The sequence below is a fragment of the Macrobrachium nipponense genome, chromosome 44 (genome assembly GCF_015104395.2).
Source record: "Macrobrachium nipponense isolate FS-2020 chromosome 44, ASM1510439v2, whole genome shotgun sequence".
NCBI classification, from domain to species: Eukaryota; Metazoa; Arthropoda; class Malacostraca; order Decapoda; family Palaemonidae; genus Macrobrachium; species Macrobrachium nipponense.
This window is the reverse complement of record NC_087221.1, coordinates 48,616,295-48,638,046: the sequence shown is the minus strand read 5'-3', so window position 1 is coordinate 48,638,046 and position 21,752 is coordinate 48,616,295. Positions and strand designations below refer to the sequence as shown.

Below are 21,752 nucleotides of genomic sequence, written 5' to 3'. Positions count from 1 at the left end.
ACATCTCGAACGAGTATTAGTTTATATCCTGATTTCCACGAAGCCACAGGTAAAGTAAGCCCTACTACTGTCCTACTTCTGGAGAATTCGATAGTTAGTCTCTTCGTATTAGATGAGAACTATATTTTTACTTTAGGTAGGTAACCCCTACCACTCTCCTACTTCTGGAGAATTCTAAAGTTAGTCTCGTCGTATTAGTTTAGAACTGCATTTTTTCTTTAGCTTTTAACGTGCATCTTTTGTTGGAAATTTTGGTAGCTTGAACTCAAGCATATGCGCGTGTGTGTTTATATTCCCTAACCCACGTTTTTTTTTTTTTTTTTTTTTTTTTGGCAGGTATGGAGCCAAAACTGAGTTCCATCTTCGCCTTGTTGCTGACGCTAGCAGCGGCTCTCTATTGTCAGTCAGCCACTCCGGAGAAACTGTCTGGTGAGTAGTCGATGAGGCTATTAAATATTGCAGTTTCAATTTGCACAACTGCTGCTAATCCATTGCCTTCTTCTTCGCCTTCTTCTTCTTCTTATATGAAATCCTTATTCCATTTTCTTCAGTGAATGTTACTGCAATATATGATATATAAGGACAATTTCTGTCTCTGTTCGTTTGTTTGTACACTATGCACGCCCAGACTATGAAACCTAGGGCTACCAAATTTTTGCCATAGAGTCCCCTCCCCCCCGGGAAGGTTTTCGTCAAAATCCGAAGGCAGTTTCTAAGGGGGATCATACCCCCTCATTTTATACAACTTTCGGAGTTGAAGTCTATGTAGATGTGTATCTATAAGTACAAACAGGCTCCCCACAATATGGGGCCACAGGGCATCCTCAGAAGTATTGGGGGGTGGTCGGGGGGAACTCCAGCTATTTAATATAAATACAGAATCTGCCAATCACCGTTCACCAGATACTTGTGTAACTGTAATAACCACAGTTCCATCGTAATTTCTACGTCGAAGTCTTCACATGATTCTTATTTAATTATTTATTTATTTATTTATTTTGAGAGAGAGAATATAAAGTCATTCTGACTTCCGAAGCGGGATTCGAACCCGCATCCAGTGTATCAGAAAGAAACGAGGTGACGTTATCGACCCGACCACGAGACGGGCGCAAACGTATGGCAGTATTGAATCTGTGTAGAACTCTCCTGGTAATTTATATGATGGTTCGTTTATCGAATGATTTTTATTATTTTTTCTTCAGTCCAAAACATTTCAAACTTTAGAATCCTCGTCTTGCCCTCTCCTCCAGACGACTTCGGAGCCGTGAAAGGAAGGCAGAAGGTGAAGTACGTGGGCGCCGTTCTGGAATACGAACCGTACATCGACTGGAAGGACGGAGGCGAAGAGATCGTCAGGGAGAACTCAAGGATCATCGCCGAATACGCAGCCGACGCCAAGTCTCAGGTCAATCGATTGTCCCTGTCTTTTTCCAGTTGGTGGGTCAAAGGTGTGGGGGTCAGGGGAGGGGGATTTAGAATTCATCTGTCATTCCCAAGGGTCTTTGCGGCGTTCCTAAGGCCGCTAGCTGCAGCCCCTTTCATTCCCTTTGCTGTAACTCCAGTTCCTATTCTCTTTGTTCCATTTCAGTTTCCTGTCCTGAATCTCGTGGTGCAACTGCTCTGAGGTTTTCTTCCTAATGCCTCTGAAACCTCTTTACTCATCATTTCCGTTTCAGCACTGAATGACCTCATCAGGTCCCAGCGCTAGGCCTCTGACCTTAAATTTTAGATTCCATTTCCATCTAATGTATGATCGTAAAAAAGCAGTATGATATGTAAAATTGCACTGGTACTTCAAATAATGAAATGAAAGGGGTTGCAGCTAGGGGCCGAAGACATGCTGCAAAGGACCTCAAGTCATGCCTACAGAGCACCGCATGAGGTGCACTGACGGCACTAACCCCCTACGGGGAAAACTCGTATATAGAGTTTATTGTATTCTGACACTTGATTATAGATTTTGTTGTATTCTGATACTTGTATATAGAATATATTTTGTTCTGGCACTTGTATATAGAGTTTATTATATTCTGACACTTGATTATACACTTTGTTGTATTCTGACACTTGTTTATAAAATTTGTTGTATTCTGACACTTGATTAAATTATCCCCGTGGAAAATGAGTAAAAGGGGACATCTTGCTAGACCTAAAAACAACAGATGTTTAGTTTACATAACACGCCATCATATCAGCAAGGATAGAAGCGCTTTCTTTAAAGTTCTTAATGATAAAAAAGTTGCATTTAGTGACTGATAAAGAGAAATAAGCACTTGAAAAAAACAGGTCTGAATGTAAATAATGATTTACTCTTTGTGTTCTGTGCTTATTTCTTCTAGATTTATTTTGATTAAATTTTTTTTATTTTAATTCTGAAGGGTGCGGACATCATCATAGCTCCGGAGTATGGCCTTACCGGCTTGGAAATGCACATCCTGAGACCGAAGGAGCTTTTCTCTCTGATGCAATATGTCCCTGATCCAGGTCTCAGCGTCGTCCCCTGCACGACTCCAGTGGATCCACCAAATGTCGTCGTGAGTATTCACGCTAGCTTTGCCTTGATCTGTGTCCTTTCTTGGGGACATTTGATGCTTATGATGCCGGTTTTTAAGACTTAGGAAACCAATCTGTGTGTCGTTCTTCCAGGCCGTCCAAGACTTGAGTTGCCTGGAAACCAAATTTGTGTATCATTCTTCCAGGCCGTCCAAGACTTGAGCTTCTTGGAAACCAATTTGTGTATCGTTCTTCCAGGCCGTCCAAGATTTGAGTTGCTCTGCCAAAGAGAACGCGATGTACATCGTGGTGGATGTTGCAGAGGCCAGCCCTTGCTCCCCGGACGTCCGCAATCCCTTCAACAACACCTTGGACACTTCGAGGGACTGTCCCAAATCGGGCTACATCTACTACAACACCCAGGTGGTCTTCGACAGGAGCGGAGCTGTGATCGCAAGGTACAAAGACCGCGAGTTTGTCTCGATTTGTCTATACTTCAATTTTTATCAGTTTTATTTTATTAATTTGTTCATTCGCATTTCCCCTCTACCAGCCGGACGTCTTTCTGTATTTCTCTTCCTAATTTCTGCTATTTCTGTGGAGTGAACGCCTTAATATTCTTTGGAAGATGGAATTTACACATCAGTGGTCCCTGTGGTGGTGGGCTTGTTCCATATGGACAGAGTTCATCTCCTGAATAATAATAATAATAATAATAATAATAATAATAATAATAATAATAATGATAATAATAATAATAATGTTTTCTTAAAAATGATTGCTGCTTCAACACTATTAATCTTGTAGAGAGTCTTCTCTATTTTTCTGATGACGGCTTTCTAGTTGTTGCTTAGACTGGCTTGCAACGCACCAAAGGGCATGGTAAAATTCGGTTGAGTCATTTGGTTTATTATTACTTATACAATTCTCTCTCTCCAACGCGACGTTTCTTCCTGATCCCCAGGACATTATCAAGCGGTGACTGCTGAGGGGCTGAATTCGAGTGGTTGTTGTTATTTGAGATTAAGCTGGCATCGTGCCAGCACGAGCTCTTGCTCGTAGAGCAGCCCGTAGACTTATTTGAGTGGTGAGTCCTTCTTCTCATATTGTGATGTTGAGGGCACTCGAGTACGGTCTATTGAACCTCTCCGGCAGGTTGAGTTTTCATTGGTTCCTGGGAAGGTGACTCATACGGCGAGCGTTCACGAGTCTTGCAGACCTTCTCAGGCAGGGGATATCACTGGGAGCCTCTTGATTGGGTTCTACCTGAGTGACGTCACCCCTGGTATTGTTCTCATAATGTGCTTCACGTCCTGTGTTTGTTTCATCCGCGCTGGTACTTTCGTTGGGGGGGAGGGGCGAGGTCCTCCTCACACACGTCGGTATCATAATAATAATAATAACAATAGTATAGTCTCCATATTTCCTCATTTTCTTCTCTTGTCCATTTCTTCCTCTGGTTTGCTTCTGTAGCTCCATTCTCTGGCTGTTGGTTACTGTCGTTGTGGTGGTCAGTTGTTGGATGACGACCTCCAAGTACCTGACCGTCTTCCCCTTCAATTGGGTTGAATTCCTGGCTGCCGGACGAAGCTCCTCTGTTGCCAGAGGTTCCATTTACGTCGTTGTCGTTTAATCCTTCATTTCTTTCCATCATTGCTGAGTTTTGCTATTTAACCCATAGCTGGACCCTACCCCATCAGGAATAGGTACTCATTTACAGCTGAGTAGACTGAGGAAATTATGGTAAAGATCCTTTCCCAAGGAATCAACGCCGAGGAGAACGGTCACCCATCCAACGACTGACCAGGCCCATTGTTGCTTAACCAGTCAATTGACGACCTAACCCACTCTGCCTCGGCCCCACATGATTCATTGGCAAAAGTCCTCCACTGGATCCTGTGCAAGAAACACCAGCTACCTTGCAGTAATTAGTGGTACGAACACCAACCTGAAGGAGTGATAGAAAACGATCAGGCAAAGATCCTCTGGGACTATGGTATCAGAACAGATAGGGTGATATGTGCAAATAGACCAGACGTGACGTTGATTGACAAAATCAAGAAGAAAGTATCACTCATTGATGTCGCAATACCATGGGACACCAGAGTTGAAGAGAAAGAGAGGGAAAAAATGGATAAGTATCAAGACCTGAAAATAGAAATAAGAAGGGTATGGGATATGCCAGTGGAAATCGTACCCATAATCATAGGAACACTAGGCACGATCCCAAGATCCCTGAAAAGGAATCTGGAAAAACTAGAGGCTGAAGTAGCTCCAGGATTCATGCAGAAGAGTGTGATCCTAGAAACGGCGCACATAGTAAGAAGAGTGATGGACTCCTAAGGAGGCAGGATGCAACCCGGAACCCCACACTGTAAATACCACCCAGTCGAATTGGAGAACTGTGATAAAAAAAAAATTATAGTATTAATTCTGGTGATTATTATTATTATTATTATTATTATTCAGAAAATGAACCCTATTTATATGCAATAAGTCCACCACAGAGCCCACTAACTTGCAATATTCGAGCTTCCAAAGAATATTAAGGCGTTCATTCGAAAGATTATTTAACAGAAGTTAAACTGTGTAACAAAGAAAAAAGGAGTTCGCATGGTGTACTGTAGGGATAACTGAAGAAGGTTCTTTGCAGCAGCCTCCCTTAGCTGCGAAACCTCTCTCATTCCTTTTACTGTACCTCCGTTCATAGTCTCTTCCATCCTCCTCTCCTCGAACCTCTCCTGACAATAGTTTCAGAGGGCAATTGCTCCTCAAGGGTTTCCTCCTGCCATTTCCGTCCCATGTCAGAATGACCTCGTAGGTCCCAGGCCTTGTCCTCTTGGCCTAAATTCCAAGTTCCTTCTTCCTTTTCAGATACAGAAAACAAAACTTGTTCCTGGAACCACAGTTCCACAGCGGACTGGATCCAGTAGAGAGCGCCATTTTCACGACCGACTTCAATGTTACGTTCACCCTACAGGTGGGAACAGAGAGAGAGAGAGAGAGAGAGAGAGAGAGAGAAGAGAGAGAGAGAGAGAGAGAGGTTTTAGCTGTATTGCAAAACCTGTTAATTAACCTTTCAGGGGAGTGATCTGCACCATTACTAACGAAAGGGCAAAGGTATATATTAGCCGGTATATAACACGGACAACAGTTTTATTTATTTTTACTTTTTAATAGCAAAATAGATCCTACTCCGTCAAGGGTCAGGCTGAAAACGAGAAAAAAAAACTGATTTAATGTTTTTTTTGGGGTAGATTTTTAAAAACCTCTGTTCGTGGTAAGATTACGAACATCTATGAAAAAATTATATGCTAAATTCAATATCTTATGTGAATCCGTGTAAAACCCTTTAAAACTTTCATATAATAATAATAATAATAATAATAATAATAATAATAATAATAATAATAATAATAATAATAATAATAATGACAGTCACTAGAATGGTGAGGAAATCCGCAATGATATTGTAAATATATATTTGAAAATATACCTAAAATTTATATTTTTGATATATATATATATATATTCTTATGATTTCACGATTGCTTTGGCCTTCATTAGTTATTAGCACACGTGTATCATAGTTTATATAGATAAAAAGAAGGGAATTTGGAGGTCGCCATCCGGCATACAGACACTAAATACCGGCAATAAATGTATTTAACAATTGCTTTGTACAATTATCAGGACAAAAGAGAGCACAACGGATAGAGTATTAAATATATGAATATTAGGTTAACCGTGGTTAACTGCTGAAGCTTGAAGCTGCAAGGGGCTCCACTGGAGTGGAATGTGTACTACGGTTCGGTTCGTAACCAGATAACGTGGAAGCTCACCAAAAGTACTCTCGACCCCTGAAAGGGAAATTTACGACAGTTAAATACTAGTTAATATGCACAGATACGCTAATCCACTTAAGCATTCACTTACACTGCACTATTTGACTTATACAGATTATTTCTACTAATGGCCGTAGCAATAAGTCTTACAGGAATTACACATGGCAACAGCTATATTTACAAACGGTTAGCACTTACACATTATGAAGAGAGTCTGCTCTTGGGCAAGGGGAGACGGTCTTAAGCCAGGCCCGCCACGAGGGCACGCCGGAGGGCAGGAGAGGGAGAGGAGCAAAGGACCGGTGGATAGGATTTCTTTCTGTACGGATAGTAGGGAAGGATGGGATGTTATCCTGGGGAAGGAGGAAGGATAGGTTAGGGTATAAGGTTCTCATACAACAGACACCTACCTTTTAAGGGAGAGACAGTTGCCTCTCGGAAGGGGCGGACAGAGGACAGCACGTCCGCCTCCTAAGACTCTCAATCGGTGAAGACCGGCCACCCACGCCTCAGTTTCCTCCCTCTCATCCTTTGAAAGTGGGGGGTTTACTTCCTTGGAGGGTTTTCTACTGGTCAGCGACCTTTGGTCCCTTTTGTTTTAGGCCTAGACTTGCATCACGATTCCCCATTTGGGGGGTGCCAACTTGGCACTGTCGTCTTGCGGTGGCGTCTGAAAGTAAGAGACCTCAGGGAGGAAACTGCTCTAGGCTAGGTAGGTGTGTGGTGAGGCTCTGGGTAGGGGAAACCAAGCTGCATTCATTCAAACTTCCAGGCTGCTTCTCTCGTATGAGAGGATAAAATGGCGGAAAAGGTTGTTGTCACGATTGACAATATACACATTGGCAGCATCGTGGATTTTTTCCAACCAAACTGGACAAAATGAGATAGCAGTAAGGATACTTGAAACATTAGTTATATAGATACTTGAAACGTCAGTTGTATAGGTACTTGAAACGTCAGTTGTATAGCTACTTGAAATGTAATTTTTATAGATACTTGAAACTTCAGATGTATACCTGCTTGAAACGTCAATTTTTTAGGTACTTGAAGCATCAGATGTATAGATACTTGAAACGTCTGTTGTATAGATACTTGTAACGTCCATTTTATAGATACTTAAAACATCAGTTGTATAGATACTTGAAACGTCAATTTTATAGACACTTGAAACGTCAGTTGTATAGATACTTGAAATGTCAATTTTTGTAGATATTTAAATGTCAGTTGTATAGATACTTGTAACGTCAATTTTATGGATACTTAAAACATCAGTTGTACAGAAACTAGAAATGTCGATTTTATAGATACTTAAAATGTTAGTTGTATAGATACTTGAAACGTCAATTTTATAGGTACTTGAAACGTCAGATGTATAGATACTTGCAACGTCAATTTTATGGATACTTAAAACATTAGTTGTATAGATACTTGAAACATCAATTTTATAGATACTTAAAACGTCAGTTGTATAGATACTTGAAACGTCAATTTTTTAGATACTTAAAACATCAGTTGTATAGATACTTGAAACGTCAATTTTTTAGATACTTAAAATGTCAGTTGTATAGATACTTGAAACGTCAATTTTACAGGTACTTGAAACGTCAGATGTATAGATACTTGAAGCGTCAATTTTATAGATACTTAAAACATCAGTTGTATAGATACTTGTAACGTGAATTTTATAGATACTTGAAACATCAGTTGTATAGATACTTGAAACATCAATTTTATAGATACTTAAAACATCAGTTGTGTAGATATTTGTAACGTGAATTTTATTGATACTTGAAATGTCAGTTGTATAGATACTTGTAACATCAATGTTATGGATACTTGAAGCGTCAATTTTATAGATACTTAAAACATCAGTTGCATAGATACTTGCAACGTCAATTTTATGGATACTTAAAACATCAGTTGTATAGATACATGAAACATCAATTTTATAGACTCTTAAACGTCAGTTGTATAGATCTTGAACTCAGTTGTATAGATACTTGAAACTCATTTTTTAGAATACTTAAAATGTCAGTTTGTATAGATACTTGAAACATCAATTTTTTAGATACTTAAAATGTCAGTTGTATAGATACTTGAAACATCAGTTGTATAGATACTTGAAACATCAATTTTATAGATACTTAAAACGTCAGTTGTATAGATATTTGTAACGTGAATTTTATAGATACTTGAAATGTCAGTTGTATAGATACTTGTAACATCAATGTTATGGATACTTGAAACGTCAATTTTATAGATACTTGAAACGTCAATTTTATAGATATTTGAAATTTCAGATGTTTAGATACTTGAAACGACAGTTGTATAGATACTTGAAACGTCAATTTTATAGATACTTGAAACGTCAGATGTATAGATACTTGAAACGTCAATTTTATAGATACTTGAAACGTCAGATATTTAGATACTTGAAACGTCAATTTTATAGATACTTGAAACGTCAATTTTATAGATACTTAAAATTTCAGATCTTTAGATACTTGAAACGTCAGATGTATAGATACTTGAAACGTCAATTTTATAGATACTTGAAATTTCAGATTTTTAGACACTTGAAAAGTCAGCTGTATCGATACTTGAAACGTCAGATGTATAGATACTCGTAACATCAATGTTATGGATACTTGAAACGTCAATTTTATAGATACTTGAAACATCAATTTTATAGATACTTGAAATTTCAGATTTTTAGATATTTGAAATGTCAGCTGTATAGATACTTGAAACGTCAGTTGTATAGATACTTGAAACATCAATTTTATAGATACTTGAAATTTCAGACTTTTAGATACTTGAAACGTCAGCTGTATAAATACTTGAAACGTCAGATGTATAGATACTTGAAACGTCAATTTTATAGATACTTGAAATTTCAGATTTTTAGATACTTGAAACGTCAGCTGTATAGATACTTGAAACGAAGATGTATAGAAACTCGAACATCAGTGTATGGATACTTGAAATGTCAATTTTATAGATACTCGAAACGTCAGTTTTATAGAAATTTGAAATTTCAGATGTTTAGATACTTGAAACGTCAGCTGTATAGATACTTGAAACATCAATTTTATAGATACTTGAAATTTCAGATTTTTAGATACTTGAAACGTCAGCTGTATAAATACTTGAAACGTCAGATGTATAGATACTTGAAACGTCAATTTTATAGATACTTGAAATTTCAGATTTTTAGATACTTGAAAACATCAGCTGTATAGATACTTGAAACGTCAGTTGTATAGATACTTGAAACGTCAATTTTATAGATACTTGAAACGTCAGATGTATAGATACTTGAAACGTCAATTTTATAGATACTTGAAACATCAGCTGTATAGATACTTAAAACGTCAGTTGTATAGATACTTGAAACGTCAATTTTATAGATACTTGAAACGTCAGATGTATAGATACTTGAAACGTCAATTTTATAGATACTTGAAACGTCAGATATTTAGATACTTAAAACGTCAATTTTATAGATACTTGAAACGTCAATTTTATAGATACTTGAAATTTCAGATGTTTAGATACTTGAAACGTCAGATGTATAGATACTTGAAACGTCAATTTTATAGATACTTGAAATTTCAGATTTTTAGATACTTGAAACGTCAGCTGTATCGATACTTGAAACGTCAGATGTATAGATACTTGTAACATCAATGTTATGGATACTTGAAACTTAAATTTTATAGATACTTGAAATATCAATTTTATAGATATTTGAAATTTCAGATGTTTAGATACTTGAAACGTCAGATGTATAGATACTTGTAACATCAATGTTATGGATACTTGAAACGTCAATTTTATAGATACTTGAAACGTCAGATGTATAGATATTTGAAACGTCAATTTTATAGATACTTAAAACGTCAGTTGTATAGATACTTGAAGCGTCAATTTTATAGATACTTAAAACGTCAGTTGTATAGATACCTGAAACATCAATTTTATAGATACTTAAAACGTCAGTTGTATAGATACTTGAAACGTCAATTTTGTAGATACTTAAAATATCGGTTGTATAGATACTTGAAACGTCAATTTAATACTTGCAACGTCAATTTCATGGATACTTAAAACATCAGTTGTATAGATACTTGTAACATGAATTTTGTAGATAATTAAAACATCAGTTGTATAGATACTTGAAACATCAATTTTATAGATACTTAAAACGTCAGTTGTATAGATATTTGTAACGTGAATTTTATAGATACTTGAAACGTCAGTTGTATAGATACTTGAAATGCCAATTTTATAGATACAGGCAGTCCCCGGGTTACGACGGGGGTTCCGTTCTTAAGACGCGTCGTTACCCGAAAATCGTCGTAAGCCGGAACGACGTTGGAAAAATGTCTTAAACTAATAAAAAGGTATAAAAACCTTACTTGTAATCCTTTGGTTACACTACATGTTGTTTCCTGTAGTTTTATGTACAACCTGGAGTTATTTTCATCAAAAAATGCTGGTTCTTGAAGGTAAAAACTATTGTAATCCTCTGGTGACACTACATTCTTGAAGTTTTATGTACAACCTGGAGTGATTTTGCCAAATCTTGAGGGCTACAAGAACAGTTGATTACTATTTACGTATCATATAGACTATTTAAAGTAAACGTATCTTTAAATAGGCTTATATATTAGTATCAACAAAACATTTACTGGCATGAGTCAGAGGCCGTTTAATGAAACGAACACTTCTCTGTCCTATCTGTTCAGAAAATAAACGTTACGTCAATCCCCAAGACATGTTGCCAGACGCCTCTCTCTCTCTCTCTCTCTCTCTCTCTCTCTCTCTCTCTCTCTCTGATCAAATTACTGGATAATGTCTCTCTTTGGATACTTCGATTTTGCCAAATCTTGAGGGCTACAAGAACAGTTGATTACTATTTACGTATCATATAGACTAATTAAAGTAAACGCTTCTTTAGATAGGCTTATATTATTAGTATCAACAAAAAACTTTTTACCTGGCATGAGTCAGAAGGCCGTTTAATGAAAACGACACTTCTCTGTCCTATCTGTTTCAGAAAATAAATGTTACGTCAATCCCCAAGACCATTGGCAATGATCTCATTTGCCAAGACGCCTCTCTCTCTCTCTCTCTCTATCTCTCTCTCTCGTCTGATCTCTTCTCTCTCTCTCTGATCAAATTACTGAATAATGTCTCTCTTTGGATACTTGGAATTTGCGTTGTAATCTAACCAGAAACTTAATTTTGTTATTATTACTGGAAACAAGCAATGATTTTTTCATTATTTGCGCTTTTGGACTGTTATAAACTTTGGCATCGCAAGCTAGTATTCATTCGCTCGGAAACTAGTTCCGCATATGAGGCGTCACTAAAAAACATCGAAAAATACGACATAAAAAGTGTCGAAAATCATCATAACCTCAAAATTTTTGTTGTAATCTAACCAGAAACTTATTTTTATTAATATACTGTGCTAAACTATAAAGGATTTTTATCATAGTATGCGTTTTTTAAAGCGTCGTTAACTCGGAGCGTCGGAAGACGCCTCTCTCTCTCTCTCATCTCTCTCTCTCCCTCCTCCTCTCTCTCTCTCGCTTCCTTTCTCTCTTCTCTTCCTCCTCTCTCTCTCTCTCTCTTCTCTCTCTCTCTCTTGCTTCTCTCTCTCTTTCTGATCAAATTACTGGATAATGTCTCTCTTTGAATGCTTAGAATTTGCGTTGTAATCTAACCAGAAACTTAATTTTGTTATTATTACTGGAAACAAGCAATGATTTTTCATTATTTGCGCTTTTGGACTGTTATAAACTTTGCGCATCGCAAGCTAGTATTCATTCGCTCGGAAACTAGTTCCGCTTATGAGGTGTCACTAAAAAACATCGAAAAATACGACATAAAAAGTGTCGAAAATCATCATAACCTCAAAATTTTTGTTGTAATCTAACCAGAAACTTATTTTTATTAATATACTTTGCTAAACTATAAAGGATTTTTATCATAGTATGCGTTTTTTAAAAGCGTCGTTAACTCGGAGCGTTGGAAGCGTCAGCGTCGTAACGTCGGAACAAACATCGTAACCCAGGGCGGATTATTTAAGAAAAAGCGTCGTAACCTCGGAACATCGTAAGCTGGAGCCGTCGTAACCCGGGGACTGCCTTACTTGAAACGTCAGACGTATAGATACTTGAAACGTCAGTTATATAGATACTTGAAACGTCAATTTTATAGATAATTGAAACGTCAGATGTTATAGATGCTTGAAACGTCAATTTTATAGATACTTGAAATTTCAGATGTTTAGAAACTTGAAATGTCAGATGTATAGATATTTGAAACGTCAGTTGTATAGATACTTGAAACATCAATTTTATAGATACTTGATACGTCAGATGTATAGATACTTGAAACGTCAATTTTATAGATACTTGAAATTTCAGATGTTTAGATACTTGAAATGCCAATTTTATAGATACTTGAAATTTCAGATGTTTAGATACTTGAAACGTCAGCTGTATAGATACTTGAAACGTCAGATGTATAGATATTTGAAACGTCAGTTGTATAGATACTTGAAACATCAATTTTATAGATACTTGAAACGTCAGATGTATAGATACTTAAAACGTCAATTTTATAGATACTTGAAATTTCAGATGTTCAGATACTTGAAACGTCAGTTGTATAGATACTTGAAATGTCAATTTTATACATACTTGAAATGTCAGATGTATAGATATTTGAAATGTCAGTTGTATAGATACTTGAAATGTCAATTTTATACATACTTGAAATGTCAGATGTATAGATATTTGAAACATCAGTTGTATAGGTACTTGAAACATCAATTTTATAGATACTTGAAACATCAGATGTATAGATACTTGAAACATCAATTTTATAGATACTTGAAATTTCAGATGTATAGATACTTGAAACGTTCAATTTCATACATACGTAAAACCTCAGGTGTATAGATACTTGAAACGTCAGTTGCATAGATGCATGAAATGTCTGTTGTAAAGATACTTGAAACATCAATTTTATAGATACTTGAAACGTCATATGTATAGATACTTGAATCGTCAGTTGTATAGATGCTTAAAATGTCAGTTGTATAGACACTATAAAATCAGCTGCATATATAATTAAAACGTCAGTTGTTTAGATAATTAAACCATCAGTTGTATAGATACTTGAAACGTCAGATTTATAGATACTTAAAACGTCAATTGTATAGATACTTAAACCATCAGATGTATAGATACTTAAATCATCAGTTGTATAGATACTTGAAGCGTCATTTGTATAGATACCTGAAATGTTAGTAACTAATTGAATTCGTTCCCCAAGATAAATGATTTCTTTATAAGTTCTGCGAACATAGGAGGGCAAGACTACTTCTTATTTCTGTTACAGATTTGCTTCGACATATGCTTCGTAAAACCTGGGTTGTGGAACGTTGTGACTTATGGGATAAATGATGTGGCCATGAGTACTGCCTGGGTTGATGTCCTTCCTTTCTTCCTAGGTAATGAAAAACCAGTGTGTGTATATATATATATATATATATATATATATATATATATTATATATATATATATATATATATATATATATATATATATATATATATATATATATATATATAATATATATATGTATATATATATATATATATATATATATATATATAGTATATATATATATACATATATATATATATATATATATATATATATATATATATATATATATATATATGTATATATATATATATATATCATATATATGTATATATATATATATTCAATTGAAAGGCCTGAGTTCGATCCATATGTGAATCAGAAAGTTATATATATATATATATATATATATATAATATATATATATATATATATGTAATGAGGATATTTCCTCATTATTCATTTGGTAAACGTGTAACTCGAGCGTCAAGGCAAACCACAAACAAACCTCTCTTTCTCTCTCTCTCTCCACCTCTCTCTAGCACTGACACCTCTCTCTCTCTCTCTCTCCACTTCTTTCCCTCCACTCTAACAGGTAGTCAAAATGAGAGAGTTGCATTATAAAAGATATATTTATTAACAATGAATAAATAACGAACCAATTCAATTAAAACCCCAACAGTAAAATGTCTGAATAGTAATTAGTCACCAAAATTCTATTTCCCCCATCGGGACTCCCTTTCGGTCCCCTCCATTGCCAGAACCGTCCATGCAGCCGGACTATTTAAAACACTATATTATAAAAAGACTCCCGGTGAGGACCACGGCATCCTGCCTTTCTTCCAAAGACGCCTCTATCAAAATCCCCCATAGACTTGCGTATCATAGATTTAAAAGGAAGAGGCGCACACGCACAAACGAATGCACACTTCATTAGTGCCTCACATTACTAGCTGCATCCAGTTTTCCCAAAGGCACTTTGAAAAGAGAGTTCATGAACTGAGTACACTGACTTGTCTAACTATGCAGTTTTATCTCACGCCACCCACAGAAACTATTCGTCAGCTTTCTCGGGTCATTGCTTCTGCTCTGTTCTTCACATTCCATAGGTCACAGCGAACATATTGGCAATATATTATTAATCAAAAACCCTAGGCCTTTCACTGCTCGGCCACCTAACTAATGCTAGCTCCCGCCTAGCAAAATAGCTTATATAATATAAAACACATTGGCCGGCTTGAAATAAAATATAAATAATAACTGCACGTCTCTGGCATTATGAAATAAAGTCTGTTACACTTTTATCTCCAAATAACACTAGAATTTTCTCTCTTCGGATTCTTGAATATCCCTCTTTGTTGCAACTTGCTGCTCCTGTAGCAGACTGTAGGAAGCTGTAGGAAGACGGAATGCCTCCCTCATCGTAGAAGACTTCTCATGGCTTCTGCAGATCCCCAAAAGACACGCTGTTGAACTCTCTTGATCACCCACGTGGAAACTCTTGTAATCACCACGGACAAAACAACAGCAACCTCTCTGCACAGCTGGTGGACGTTTTGCTAGCGTTGGGAAACGACTTTTTGGTGTGTTAGTCAAGTCACTGGTCAATACAAGAAAATTAACCCAGACATACTACTTCTATCAAACAATGATCTCAAAAAGTCAGAAATACTAACTGAACGTCTCCCAATTAACTCCCTTTAATATGACTACTAGATCATAAGTCATTATCGCAACTCTCAAAGAAAAAAAAAAACATCAAGTTCTCCAACTCAATTCTCCAAACTCACACATCAGCACACACACAACTCAGAAATCACAGCAACTCCACGGACTTCTGCACTCCCATTCCAAACTCGAATGTCAGCATAAGTAAAAAAAAAGAAAAAATCGTAATGAGCCCAAGGAAAAAAAAAAAGAATCACGTAACACACCCAGACCCAAAAAATGTTCTCTCAAGCTCTGATATCTGAACAACCCACAAAATCAGTAAAAATCTCCAATGTTTAACAGCAAAAACCCCTTTACTGCCCATACAATTAATCACAATGAGACTTAACGTCAAACTCCCATTTACGTAAATAACAACCCCCGATAAATCACATCTCCCGATAAATTACATCTCCCTTCCAAAAAGAAATGCTATTTAACCTCAATCCCCCAATTACATCTCTCATAGGAAAAGGAAGAAAAATAATAAAAAAAAAACTATAATCACAAGTAGTTTTCCCCATCACAAAATACATAGTACATGTATAATATGCATAACCCCCCGCGTTTTTTCCCAAGAAATGCTCTATGTAAAGTTACGGAATTTCTCGACACCGCAACTTTTCATCGACTGGACATGTCCAGAAAGCAAACTCTTACCCATGCGCTTTCGTGAAATGCTATTGTCAACATTTCCAGATATTGCTAAAATTCTGAGCAATCGTCATCAGAGGAAAAGAGTCAGCACACAGTGGACTCATCACATCGCTTGTCAGCAGAAAATCTGCCTGCGGACGTGTGCTCAAACTGCGGCACAAAAAATGTCTAGTCAGACACACAAGTTTGGAAACTCATGATTCTATAGAAAAAGGTCTTAACTGACACATTTCACAAAATTAACTCCAGGATATGACTAATGTGTTCAAAGACTGTCTCGAAGACTTATTCTCTCAACATGACTTTGCCCAATTATATGCATCCAAAATAACACACTTGTGAACATAAAAAATGCACACATCTCCATAGGACTCGTAATGCAGTAATGCCACTCGCCTCTAAATAGTCACGAAACCAAAAAGAAGGAACCACAGAAATCTTCTCTTGGCTCGAAAAAACTCCATAACCACAAAAAAGGGTCACCCGCCAAAGATTAATTTCATCTCCATATATAAATATGTGACACCATATTAATAAGAACACCACTCCGGTGAAAAAAAATATTTCCTCCATTTGGTTAATAACCAACCCCATATTATTCACTCTTATTTCTCCAATAGCCACATGTTAATAAAAAAACCACCACTCCAGGAATAAAGAATAATTACCTCTATTTCGGCAAATAAAAAATATTTACCTCTATTTCCCCAATAACTCCATGTGGAATAAAACAAGGCTCCAAAAAATATATCTCCAAAAAGGATAATCAAAAAAATAAAATCCTATCTCCAAAAAAAATGTGCACTCAAGGCAACTAACTCACACACTCACAAATATTGCCCCATAATCTCCTCAAAAAAGTGTCTCCATTTGCAACAAAGATGGCTGCAATTAATTGAACTAAACGTAGTTCTCATCACCATTGGCAAATATCAAAAATGGCCAAAATATATCTCCAATATATTATATCTCAACTTATAACTCCAAAATAATATATACCTCCAATTATAACTCCAAATAATATATCTCAATTCTCCAGGGAATAACTCAATGTTATAGTCAAAAACTATAAAACTCTCTCCTTAGCATAACTGCTAAAAAAGGCCAAAAACTCGGCAAATAAAAACTGTCTAGAAAATTCTAGAAAAAATCACCAATGTGCCACAACTCATTATAATAAAAACTCCAAATTCAAAGTGTCTTAGCCAAGACTTCTCCATATGCACTACAACATAGGCCACTAGAAATTTAACCAAGTTTCCTATCTCTCACAAAGCTGTCACAAATACAACAAATGTATTGTGCAAGAAAACTCACAATTTCTGGAACACAAATATCCAGAGAAAAAATGTAGTGCCATTAAGTATGCATTCAAAACGTGCAAAAAAAATCTCCCGTAAATCTCACTGCAGCATCAAATAGCTGAAACCCAAACACGTTCCCGAACAATGACTCTAAGTCACGAACTGAGATAATAAAAAAAATATTCACACCAACTGGAGAGAAAAAAATAAATTCAAATTCACCCATGATGAAAAAAACTGGTGTCAGCGATGGCTAACTTCCAAAAAAGGAGAAAAGAAAAATCAACGGCATTATCAACTATCTCCCGTAACTCACTAGGTGTCAAGCAATTATCTGCTGAACTCATAAAAAAAGGAAAAAAAAAAAACTAAAATAATGTGTTGTTAGTTCCTCCCAAATTCACAAAAGGTTTCACCACCCTTGATAGCATTACAACACCCACGTATTCGTATAAAAAAAATCAGTATCAGAAATATCATTATTGTAAAATCACCAACATTGCTATCATCAAAATCACCAGTATCAGTATAAAAAAAATATCACCAATGTCAATGCTTGTCCATTCACCAAGAAATTCAGCACAAAATTCAGCAAAAGTTCAGCAAGATTCAACACAATTCACCGAGATTCAGTCAGATTCATCAAGATTTAGCAAAACTCATCACTCGTGAATCACTGAAATATTCTCCAAAGGTACAAAAACTCAACAAATAATTAAGACAAGACTTCTCCCCATTAATTCATCGTGATAATTCTCCATGAATAATTATCTATAATAATTATAAAATAATCTCCCATGAAATATCTCAAATCTCTCGTAAAACAAGTCTCCCGTAATGATAATTATACTTAAGCAACCCTCCCTTGACACATCTCAAGTATAATAATTATTATTAATAATAATAATTCTCCATAGCATAATTCTCTTGCAAAGATCTCAAGTACGGGTGAAATTCAAATAGCATACACCAGTAATGCTGAACCTTATGACACACAATTTCTCCAGATGCAACACCATGATATACCACCATTGCCACACCCACACAGACACAACACCATTCACGGCACCGGGCATTACCATTCGGCACCATTTTCAAAGTAATCTCTCCAACACAATAAAAAAAATAATAATCTGTGTATCCCCATCATATTTGTCTTCGAAAGCACAAGGAAAACATACACACATACAATGTATTTCAATTCTCTTTTATTTCCTTTTCTCTTCATCCAAGAGGAGAAAAAATCTCTTTTCTAAAAGAAAGAACTTACGGGCGTTTCACTTCATCAACTAATCAATCAGCTGATGTCTTAGTATTCATTGTCAAGGCCAGACTTGTCTTCAACAGCCCGACAAAGGAAAAAAAAAAAGAAAGGAGGAGTTCATCCACACTGAGAAAAAATAAAGTTTCTCCCCCCCCGTAAGAACAGCCCCTCAGTCAAGCGATAGAACACTCCCCGAGGCAGACCATACTCCCCTTGCAATGCGCCTCTCTGCGTGGTTAGCAGAAATGTGCTGAGCCCGTGAAATTCAGTGGCCACCCTGTCTCCAAGCTAGATATGCTATCTAAGCACAGTTCACATGCATGAAAAAAACATCTTTATACACCCTTATGTTTTAAACAAAGACGAATACGTCTATTATAAACACGCGCCAATAAAGAAAACACGTCACTTTGCTACTATGGGAAAAGAAAAAAAAATTTTGACCTCTTGAACCAGTCCCATTTCATTGAAATATATAGAAAAAATAAACAACATTCTTTAACACTCACCACTCCATAATGGGAACAAAAAGAAAACTGAATTCGCGTAATGCAATGCAGTGATACACGCACGACTGTCTCGGGAATCACACTTCACAAACATCTTAGTACCAACTGACTGTTCCCCGCTCCTTGAAGCAGCGTCTCGCTCTGGGCAAAATGCTGACCCTATAAAAAAACACTTCCCCTCCCCTTTGCACAGTTAACAGATAGATATTTCTCATTTTTTCTCACTTATTAACTGAAAACTAACAATTTAACAATTTTCCACAATCCCACAAAGGCTTTGTCATTCGAAAACTATCACTAAGCCATAACCCCTTTATTTTCTAACTGGTCACCTATCTCTTCATTGGCGTTCCCAGGCATAAAAAAAAACTTTTATACCCCTTTTTCCCCGCCTGCCACCAAAACCTGTATTGAGGATATTTCCTCATTATTCATTTGGTAAACGTGTAACTCGAGCGTCAAGGCAAACCACAAACAAACCTCTCTTTCTCTCTCTCTCTCCACCTCTCTCTAGCACTGACACCTCTCTCTCTCTCTCTCTCTCTCCACTTCTTTCCCTCCACTCTAACAGGTAGTCAAAATGAGAGAGTTGCATTATAAAAGATACATTTATTAACAATGAGTAAATAATGAATCAATTCAATTAAAACCCCAACAGTAAAATGTCTGAATAGTAATTAGTCACCAAAATTCTATTTCCCCCATCGGGACTCCCTTTCGGTCCCCCCCATTGCCAGAACCGTCCATGCAGCCAGACTATTAAAAACACTATATTATAAAAAGACTCCCGGTGAGGACCACGGCATCCTGCCTTTTTTCCAAAGATGCCTCTATCAAAATCCTCCATAGACTTGCGTATCATAGATTTAAAAGGAAGAGGCGCACACGCACATAAGAATGCACAGTTCGTTAGAGCCTCACAATACTAGCTGCATCCAGTTTTCCCAAAGGCACTTTGAAAAGAGAGTTCATGAACTGAGTGCACTGACTTGTCTAACTATGCAGTTTTATCTCACGCCACCCACAGAAACTATTCGTCAGCTTTCTCGGGTCGTTGCTTCTGCTCTGTTCTTCACATTACATAGGTCACAGAGAACATATTGGCAATATATTATTAATCAAAAACCCTAGGCCTTTCATATATATATATATATATATATATATATATATATATATATATATATATATATATATATATATATATATACATACATACACGTTTTTTTTTCTTGCAGCACCGTCGTTTCAGAATGCATGGAGCCGGTCCTTCGGGGTCAACCTTCTGGTCTCGGGATATCATAACCCGGAAAAATCGAAGCTTGGGTCGGGGATTTACCAAGGGCCGTCGGATGCTCGGGAAATCACCTACATCTCTGATCCGGATTCTGGATCGAGGCTCCTGGTTTCGGAGGTGGAAACATACGCATCTGAGGCCGGTCGCTTCGATCCGGATACCGATTCAAGGCTTCTGTTTCCGGAGGTGGAAACATACGCCTCTGAAGCCGGTCGCTTTGATCAGGATACCGATTCGAGGCTCCTGTTTCCGGAGGTGGACACTCATGCGTCTGAAGCCGGGCGCTTCTTCAGAGTTTCAAGGAAGGAGCACGGACGAAGTAACAGTAGTCACAAGCCGTTCGCTGCAGAGGAACATAGCAGAGAGCAGAGCAGAAACCTCACCGTCTACTTCGACGACATTTCGATGTACGCCAACGTGCCCCTCGTCCACGATGGAAACGCCCTCCAACGGGCCGAGGCCTGTCACGATGATGGCTTCTGCTGCAGCCTCTCCTACTACCCGACGGGGAAACTCAACTACAGCCTCGTAGCATTCAGCGGGATGGTCATGGAACATCTGCCGTACCACATCTACAACCAGGTTTGCGCCGTTCTCTGGTGCCAGACGGATGACGTCAATACCTGCACGCACGTTGAGGAAGGGCTTCCGGAAAGTGACACCTTTGGAGCATTCAAGCTGAGTGCTCCCTTCGATACTGCCTGTGTCTACCCTTCTCTGGTCCACAGGAACTTCAGCCTCGCCGAAAACAGTCTGTACAGTTTTCCATACAATCCGCAGTTAACTTCATCCACCGAGGATGAAGTGCTGTTCACTTTATCCACTGGGGACCCGGTGACTGATTTGCTCGTCACTGGAATGTTTGGGCGTTGGTATTCACGAGATGATGGAGGCAACCATACTAGTGTCTGCTGAATATGATTTCAACAGTTAATGACCAATGATCATTGGTATATACGTATATATATATATACCATATATATATATATATATAATATATTATATATATGTATATATCTAATATATATTATATATATATAGAGTATATATAGATATATATATATTGATATATATATATATATATATTGTACAATCCTAACCAATTGAAAATAAATCTAAACAAATCAATTATAATAAAATCACTCATTCATCCATCATACATACATCATACATACTACATACATACATACATACATACTATATATATATA

The 21,752-nt window shown here is 37.0% G+C and overlaps 1 protein-coding gene across 1 annotated transcript; it reads left to right on the top strand.

Annotated features, from left to right (window-relative positions):
- LOC135204322 (pantetheinase-like) lies at positions 1-21,505 on the top strand. The gene is made up of 8 exons (XM_064234502.1): positions 1-49; positions 337-429; positions 1,251-1,405; positions 2,379-2,534; positions 2,752-2,951; positions 5,368-5,473; positions 13,758-13,869; positions 20,484-21,505. Exons 2-8 carry the CDS (start codon positions 339-341, stop codon positions 21,455-21,457), a joined length of 1,794 nt encoding a protein of 597 aa, XP_064090572.1. The 5' UTR covers positions 1-49; positions 337-338; the 3' UTR covers positions 21,458-21,505.
- Positions 21,506-21,752: the final 247 nt, after the last annotated feature.